Source organism: Telmatherina bonti (genome assembly GCF_933228915.1).
Source record: "Telmatherina bonti genome assembly, chromosome: 4".
Classification (NCBI taxonomy): Eukaryota; Metazoa; Chordata; class Actinopteri; order Atheriniformes; family Telmatherinidae; genus Telmatherina; species Telmatherina bonti.
In genome coordinates, this window is record NC_136622.1 from 25,201,357 (window position 1) to 25,209,999 (window position 8,643).

General features: G+C 39.5%; 1 protein-coding gene across 1 annotated transcript in view; it reads right to left on the reverse strand.

Annotated features, from left to right (window-relative positions):
* Nucleotides 1-4: 4 nt before the first annotated feature.
* Nucleotides 5-8,643, reverse strand: part of zhx3b (zinc fingers and homeoboxes 3b) — an 11,792-nt gene continuing 3,153 nt past the window's right edge. The window contains exons 2-7 of the mRNA XM_079239933.1: nucleotides 6,118-7,021; nucleotides 5,921-6,028; nucleotides 4,264-5,826; nucleotides 3,341-4,078; nucleotides 1,294-1,573; nucleotides 5-889 (exon numbers count right to left, since the gene is read on the reverse strand). Coding sequence (XP_079096059.1) covers nucleotides 879-889; nucleotides 1,294-1,573; nucleotides 3,341-4,078; nucleotides 4,264-5,826; nucleotides 5,921-6,028; nucleotides 6,118-6,861 — 3,444 coding nt within the window. The 5' untranslated portion in view covers nucleotides 6,862-7,021 and the 3' untranslated portion in view covers nucleotides 5-878. The remainder of the gene's footprint in view (nucleotides 890-1,293; nucleotides 1,574-3,340; nucleotides 4,079-4,263; nucleotides 5,827-5,920; nucleotides 6,029-6,117; nucleotides 7,022-8,643) is intronic.

Sequence of the window (8,643 nt, forward strand, 5' to 3'; positions counted from 1 at the left end):
ACACAAACCATATTCCATACAGTCTACAATAATGAGTCTTTTTCTGTTTCAGACACCACAGGGTGCTTGCCCTCTTTGGGTAAAATAATTCTAGATGTCTTCACATACCAAACACTTTCAAGACTATGAAGCTATAGATGACATTTGAGATTAAAGAGGTGATGTCCACAACTTGGCTTGCACATTTAAAATAAACTGCAAGTATAAAAAGCAAAAGTGTGGAGAAAAAAAAAAAAAAAGAAAAAATTAATGTCCACCTAAGGCCTCAGCAAGCACCCTGTAGCATGACTTGTGCAGTTTCTCACATCCCCTCAAAAAGAGATAATTATCACCGGTCTCAACACAGCAGACTCTTGTACAGCATCGACAGTCCAACATCGACCCCCCCATAAGATCAGGCTTCAGTCCCAATCACACAGTCAAACTCTTTTTGTTCACCATCCTTTGTCCCATCACAGAGGGCAGTAGGAGCAAACATGGCAGCATGCCGCCATCTTAACCTCCCTCCCTCTCCATCCCCACCCTGTACATCAGTCTCTACTGGAGATGTCTTCCTGAAGGGGAATGGCAAAGGGAGAATATTGGAGATGTTGTCAGTGTAGAAAAGGTCAACAAAAAATAGGTGGGAACGGAGTGGATGTGGGGAGGTCTTAAGTGTCCATCTCACGTAGCAGGAGAGGTCGTGCCTACCTCTGAGGGTGGGAGTTTGGAGAACAGAGGGAGGGAAGGAGGAAGTGAAGCATGAGTGGGTGGGGATAGATTCAAGATCCATTTCCATCCAGTGATCCTGTTACAAAACACATCTGCTGGATTTTAGTCAGACTCCAGAACAAAGACCACCTGCGTTGTAAAAGCCACCTCCCCACACAAAGGCCTCTTCAATCAGTTTCTATTGAAGGGAAAAAAACAAAACAAAACATCATTCTTCCAAAACTAAAAATATTTATAGTTATGATTATTATATACTGTATGGTTCCTAAACATACTCATAATTACACAGTTTTGTGTTAGCTGTTTCTATCTTTACACTTCTGCACCACCTAACAGACCAATAGACTTTTCAACACCCAGCATCTTTGCATTGAAAAAAATTAAAACAGCCAAGCTTTTTACTTGTAAGATCCTGAATAAAATCATTATCTCAAAAGAGTATCACAAATTAAAATGAAATACAACATACAAATTTTTTTTTTTATTTGGCGCTTCTTTTGTTCATGTTTTCCTACACACAGTCCTAAAGTGGACTTTGCTACTTTATGTCAAGGAAAATCCCACCTTAGGACTGAAAATTACCTTTAGTAGCATTTACTGTCTTGTCAGCGTTGATTTCCTCTGCTTCTGTTGCAACGCTGCACACTGACGGCTCCATTTTCTCCTCTGCCCCGCCTCCTGGCTGCGGCTCCAAAGGGGAGGGTCCCATCGTCTGTTGCTCTGCTCCCATGCCTGGTACGGCGGATTTCGCTCCTGTCGTATGAGCAGCAGTTTGTTTGGTTTTGAGCCGAGCCGTTTTGGTAGAAAACCAGTGTCGCACCAGGTCTGCAGTCAATCCGCTCTGATCAGCTAGTTCCTGCAGCTGGGAGGGGGGGGGCAAGTTCTTAGGTCATTTTAGATGCACAAGCAGGAGACTAATCAGTTGAATTTCAGGATATCTACAGGAGAGGTGGAACATATGAACAAGTCCTACTTATTCAATTTGGGAGCAGATTTGATTGAACTTTCTTCCAAACTACGAAGGAGAATTTTGATCTGTGGGTGCATCTGGACATTTGGGTGTTTATATTTACACACACAGTTTCATTTCCGTATTCATACCAATATAAGGAGTACAATAAATACAGTAACTCCTTCTCCAAATTCCCATGTTGCATTGTTAAATTATGTTTTCTGCAGTTTAACTAACAAAAGAAAATCTCATGAATACTGAAAAAAATATTTCATATTTGTCATTCGGTAACATTGCAACTAATGTACTTGACTCAATATTTTTTCTTTTGTGATTCATCATTCTTTTATATCAGTCAGGTCAATCTCAAGGTTGACATTATATAGCAGTAAAAACTAATGATGTATTAATGTAATTCTCTCAACCAGAGGGAGTTGAAGTGAGTGATGCATGACAATGATACTATGAAGGATAATACTGGTAAATATTAATTTAATACTTCTTCCAAGATTTGTGGATACTCAAAATATCCACAAATACAAAACAGAAGATGGTTTACCTGGACAGAAAATAATATAATCCAGCCACACAGTGGGAAACAATGGTCACCTCCACATTACTTTGTTAAAATACATTTAATATTTACTTATGGCACATTAGTACTTTTAGTTTCAAACTATACATTTTATGATCACACTATCTGTGAGATATTAATATTTTCATTTCAGTCATCAACACTGCCCCCATTTCGCATTTCCTCTGTGCTGTTTGAAACTTTAATCTCTGTATGCAGAAGCAGTTTATGGGATCTCATTTATAACCGACTTCCAAATTAGCCCAGTGAGAAATATAGAAGGTCATCTGATACAAAAATCTGCCTCTGATCAAATCACAACTAGCTTGGATAGTAATCTGTATGGTACATTTGGAACTTAATGCTTCTCTGGCAGCATTATAAAACCATGAACAGATGTTTCACGTAAAGAATGAAGTAAAGTCTTTCTGCTGAGTATTTTCTTTGAATGTCATTCCCTATTATCAAACAGCTGAGTACAAAGCTCTGACATTTATGAAAAACCGTTAAAGGTTTGACTATTAAATTCTAACAGACATCAGTTTCATAGTAACTACAAGGAGCTCTGATGACTTATTGATTGATCCATTCCCCATTAGTTGTCAGCATGCATGCAAAGATATGTGGATGGAATGTTCACATTTCCAAGATGTGGCTCATCTTAGCTCTCAAAAATTTTAATTAAATAGGTAATTTTGTGTGATACTAAAGTTATTTCTTTACTTGGAGAGCCCCAAGATCAAATCTATAAATTTAGACTTTAGACCATTTTGAAAATAAGGAGTTATCTGTTAGGTGGATGAGTCTGTGTGACATCTATTGACCTGTCCCTGAATGCATTTTGATGCAATTAAGAAGTGCAAATCTTTTTTCCTTTTTAAACAAAAAAAATCTGTTAAGTATGTGGTTTCATTCATTTGTACCTAAACTGACTAAATATTCCCTGTCTCAGAAAAAAAGAGCTTAGAATATGGATAGTTTAAGATCTAACAGAAACACTGTGAGCAAATACTTTCAGTGTACATTCTCCCTTACAAAGACTTAAAGTCAGTTTGAATTAAAGGACTTAAGGAAAAGGTGTCAGCACTTGTTTTCATCAGTACCTGTGACTCTTCCGGCCCTCCATGGATGTCGAGGTGAGCCTTGAGGATCTCTTTATTCTCGTGCTTCAGTTCCTCCTCCAAAGCCATGTTCTGGTACTCCTCCAACCACTTCAGCTGCCCATTCTTCTGCACATAACGACAATCTCCAAACCAGCGCACTACCTCAGGTCTGGGCAGCCCAGTGCCCGAGATCAGCTCATCATACTGACCAGCGCTAGGCCACTGGGTCCGGGCATAGACTTGTTTAAGTAGATGTAGCTGCTCTGCTGTTTTTTTGCCTCGAATGGTTGTATTTTTAGGGGATTGCGATGCTTTAGGGGTTGTTGTGGAGGACTGAGATGGTTTGGAGGTGGAAGAGGAGTTGGGAACAACGAAGGAAGTAGGTGAGTTGCTTGATTGAGAGGGAGTAGTTGGATTATCCAACCCTTCTCCCTCCGGTTTGCCACTGGCTTCTGTCACCTTCAGCATCTTTAAATTGATTTTAATAGGGTTGACTTTTGGCTCTCCAAAACCATCATCTTTCTGTCTTTCTTCTCCATCAACTTCCATGTCCTCCTCATCATCTTTGAACACCCGATCTGCCTCCTCCCTCTTCTTCTCTGCAACCACTCTCTTTCTCCTGTCAGTGAACCAGCCATGGATCTCCCTTCTGGTCATCTTGGTCTCAGATCGCAGCCTGTCCACCTCTTCTCCTGATGGATCTGCATTCTCAGTGAAGCTTGCCTCAAGGGCCTTCACCTAAACAAACATAATATATTAATGGATATAATTGATAATGAGCAGGAATGAATTACAAGTAAACTCAAAAAGAAAATTAATTAGAAACAATTTTCCTGAAAGACTCATGTTAATCTCAGACACTAACATCTAAAAACACATGCAGTATGCGATTCCAATGGCTGATCATATACATAGAGGCTCACCTGGTGGGGTTCTCTCTCCTTATAGCGGACGGCTGTGAAATCCAATGAAGGTTGTTTGGGGAGACGCCGGGAAGGTGTGGTAGGAGAGGTGGGAGTTTGCGTTGCAGATGGGCTCAGAAGAGCGTTAGGGGAGCTGTGCTGAGGTGTTTTAGCAACAGTGTTGCTGCGACTTTCTGACAGATCCACGGGGGTGCTACCACTGCTGGTGGTAGCACTACTTACAGGTGTGCTTGGACCACTCCCAGGTCCAGAGACACTGCTGGGCTTATTTTGACTTCCTGTGCTGGAACGTGTCCCCTTTTGGTTGCGAAAGTGGTAGCGCCGATCACTGAACCACTTGCGGACCTCTCGTACAGTGAGGCCAGTCAGAGTAATAAGGCGGTCTACTTCTTCCTGGTCAGGAAATTGGTTCACTTGAAAGCTGTCCTTCAGGGCACTGAGCTGCTCCTGAGACTTCTTACCCTTGTAAAAGTTGGGGTCCAGGAATGTGTTGACAGGTGTCCGGGAGCCAAGTGTATTGCCAGTCGGAGTTGAAGGAGATGGGGAGGAAGATTTGGAGGCGGGGGATGAAGCTTCCTCCATTTTGATGGTTGGAGAGTCTCTGGCAGAAGTATCAACATCATCTGTATTTGTGCTAGTCGTGTCATCCAGGTTGTCATTGGAATGTTTCCTCTTGTGTCCATCACCCGAATTGCTGCTGGTAACGGCTTTGCTGTCCATAGTTACCTTGCTGTCACTCTGCGTAATGCTGGCGTTGTTTGCCTTGCTGACAACAATGCTTTTAGAACTGATGCAGCTGCTATCATTACTATTGCTCTTGTCACTGGAGTCAGCATTGGCACTACTGTGCTTACCATTGACACTGCTCACCTTAGCATTGCTATGGCTACTGTTTCCAAGACTGAGATTGATGACACCAGATTGACTACTACTTATTATGCTAGTGCCCCCTCCCCCACTTTTACTATTACTGCTACTAATGATGTTGCTTCCTGTACTACTGCTTCCCACTGTACCCACCACCATGCTGATGCCTTTGTCTGCCACCAGAGCTGCAGCAGGTCGGGCCTGCATCATTGGCCGTGCTGCTGCCTGAGGCTTAGGTGTGACAGCCAGGGCCACTGGAGCACTGCTGACCTGAATACCATTGGCCACCACAGGCTGTGTGACGATTACCCCTCCTTGGCTGACAAGAGATCCCTGCAGAAACTGAGGGATCCCTGTGGGCCCCAGTGAGGCAGGCAGGACTGTAATAGTGTGTTGAGCAGGGCTGTGGTGACTCTGAGTCCGGGTCTGTGAGGTGGTAGGTGCCGTCTGAATGATGGTGTTGAACATCTTCCTCCTAGCTTCCTCTATCTCTTCTGGAGACCAGCTGATACCTTGTTTTAGTCTCTGAGCTGTGAACCAGATCTTGATCTGCTCTTCAGGGAACTTGGTGACCACAGTCAAGTAGCAGAGCTCAGCCTTAGTAGGGTATGGAAACTTGCTGAAGGAGGTCTTCAGGAAGGAGGAGTCATCCATGGAGGCACTGTAGGTCGGAATGCTGCTCAAAGGAATCATTACCTATTAAATGAAGATGTAAACATGATTGCTGGAGATTACAACAGGTTACTGGATTATAATTTCCATAATACTGGGACACAAAACAAACAATTACCTTTGGGAGATTTTTTGAGGATGAATGTGGGGAAGCTGAGGAAATATTTGAGGAGGCTGTGACTGGTGCAGAGTGGGAAACGCTTCTGTTTTGAGCTACTGAAACCACCTAAAGGATTTTTAAAAATGAAAATTATGTGAGCGAATTTGATAAAAAATAACAGATTAAAGAAAGCAACACAATAAGACCTTATTTACCTGTGTGATGGGCGTCTTCAACATTGGTAATGCTGCAGAGCCGTTGACAATTTGGATTGCTGAGGGCAATGTGGCCTTAGATGTTCCATTGTGGACAATTGTAGGGACATGTGTGACAGTCACTGCAGCAGTTTCCTTTCTTTCTGTATCTCTTGATGCAGAGATAGTGTGTGAGTCTGAGGATGGTTCTTCAGAGACCAAGTGAGACACAACAATCCGTTTAGACTCTGATTTGCCCTTCAGCATCCTCATGATTGGGGTTTTGGTGATAGAAATCTCACTATCCTTGCTCGTCTCTACCCCACTCACCAGATTCTGCTCCACCACCATCCTTCTGTCCCTCTTCCTCAGCTGCAGAGTGGTATTCAATGTGCTGGGGTGAACTCTGGCATTGTGCAGGGCCAGGCCTTCAAACTTAGCTGCAGAAACGCTACAACTGATGCAAACAAATCTGGGGTCTGCACGGAAGTCCGGATGCCCAGAGTAAACATGATCCAAGAATAAGTTAAGGTCATGGGTTTCATAATCACAAGGCTTGCAGGTATAAGTGCCAGCGCCGTCCTTATCAGCATCCCTTGTCTCTGGTTTGGAAGACTCACCAGGGTCTAGAGGGCTAGGTCTGTCACTTCCAGCAATCCTGGACTGACGTAGAAGAACAGGAGAGTGCAGCTCAACCTCTTCTATGGGGCAGATAACCTTGCTGGGGATCATACAAGGCGTAGAAGACTTCCTCTTGCTGGCCATGGTGTGACCACAGGGTGGAAAGGGCTGGTCAAATGGCTGAGAGTGGGGTGTGACAGAGAAGGTGGGTTATTTGTTTACTATAAACCAGGCATGGGGGAGGGACGACAGCAGGGTGTTCCCATAGGTCCAAGTAGCTTTTGCTGCAGTTTTAATGGAAATCCTAAAAACAAAACAAAACAAAACAACATGTTTGAGTTCAGTCAGCATCAGACAGGACATGATACACCTGTAAATTTTTTCCGGCAATTTCAGGTGACAAACAAGGAGATGTGTAAACTGCACGCAGAACAAAAGACATTTTTCTTAGTAACATAAAGCAAATGCTAGTTTTCTCCCAGATGAATAAAAGTCCTGCGCAGATGGGTGATTCCAGGTAAACTGAACTTCACAGGTAATACTGACCGATTGTGAAAACGCCTTTAAAATGACTCATTTCAATATGAAATGCAAAGACGTAAAAATGTGTCTTCTCCTCAGCTTCTCTGCCACATTAAACTCATGGCAATCACTTTTATGAGGGCATTCAAACAAGCTCAGTCTGCTTCTCTACAGGCTTTTTGGGAAAGCTCCTGTCCTCCCCCCTTTTCTTTCCCCTCCCCCATAAATCTGCCTCACTTCCCTTCATTCAGACACACCCACACAGAGATAGCACACTGTATGTATACACACACACACATATATATATATATATATATATACACATATATATACATATATATATATACATATACACATATATATATACATATACACATATATATATATACATATACACATATATATATATACATATACACATATATATATACATATACACATATACACATATACATATACACATATACATACATATACACATACATATACACATACACATACATATACACACACACATACATATACATACACACATACACATATATACATATATATACACATATATACGTATATATACACATATATACGTATATATACACATATATACGTATATATACATATGTATATATATACGTATATATATATACGTATATATATACGTATATATATACGTATATATATACGTATATATATATATATACGTATATATATACGTATATATATATACGTATATACGTATATATATACATATACGTATATATACACATATATACGTATATATATACATATATATACGTATATATATACATATATATACGTATATATATACATATATATACGTATATATATACATATATATACGTATATATATACATATATATACGTATATATATACATATATATACGTATATATATACATATATATACGTATATATATACATATATATACGTATATATATATATGTGTATATATATATGTATACGTATATATATATACGTATATATATACGTATATATATATACGTATATATATATATATACGTATATATATATATATACGTATATATATATGTATATATATATACGTATATATATATATATACGTATATATATATATATACGTATATATATATACGTATATATATACGTATATATATATACGTATACATATATATATACACATATATATATATATACGTATATATATATGTATACATATATATATACATATATATATATACATATACATATATATATACATATATATATACGTATACATATATACGTATACATATATATATACATATATATATACGTATACATATATATATACATATATATATACGTATATATATATATATACACATATATATACGTATATATATATATACACATATATATATT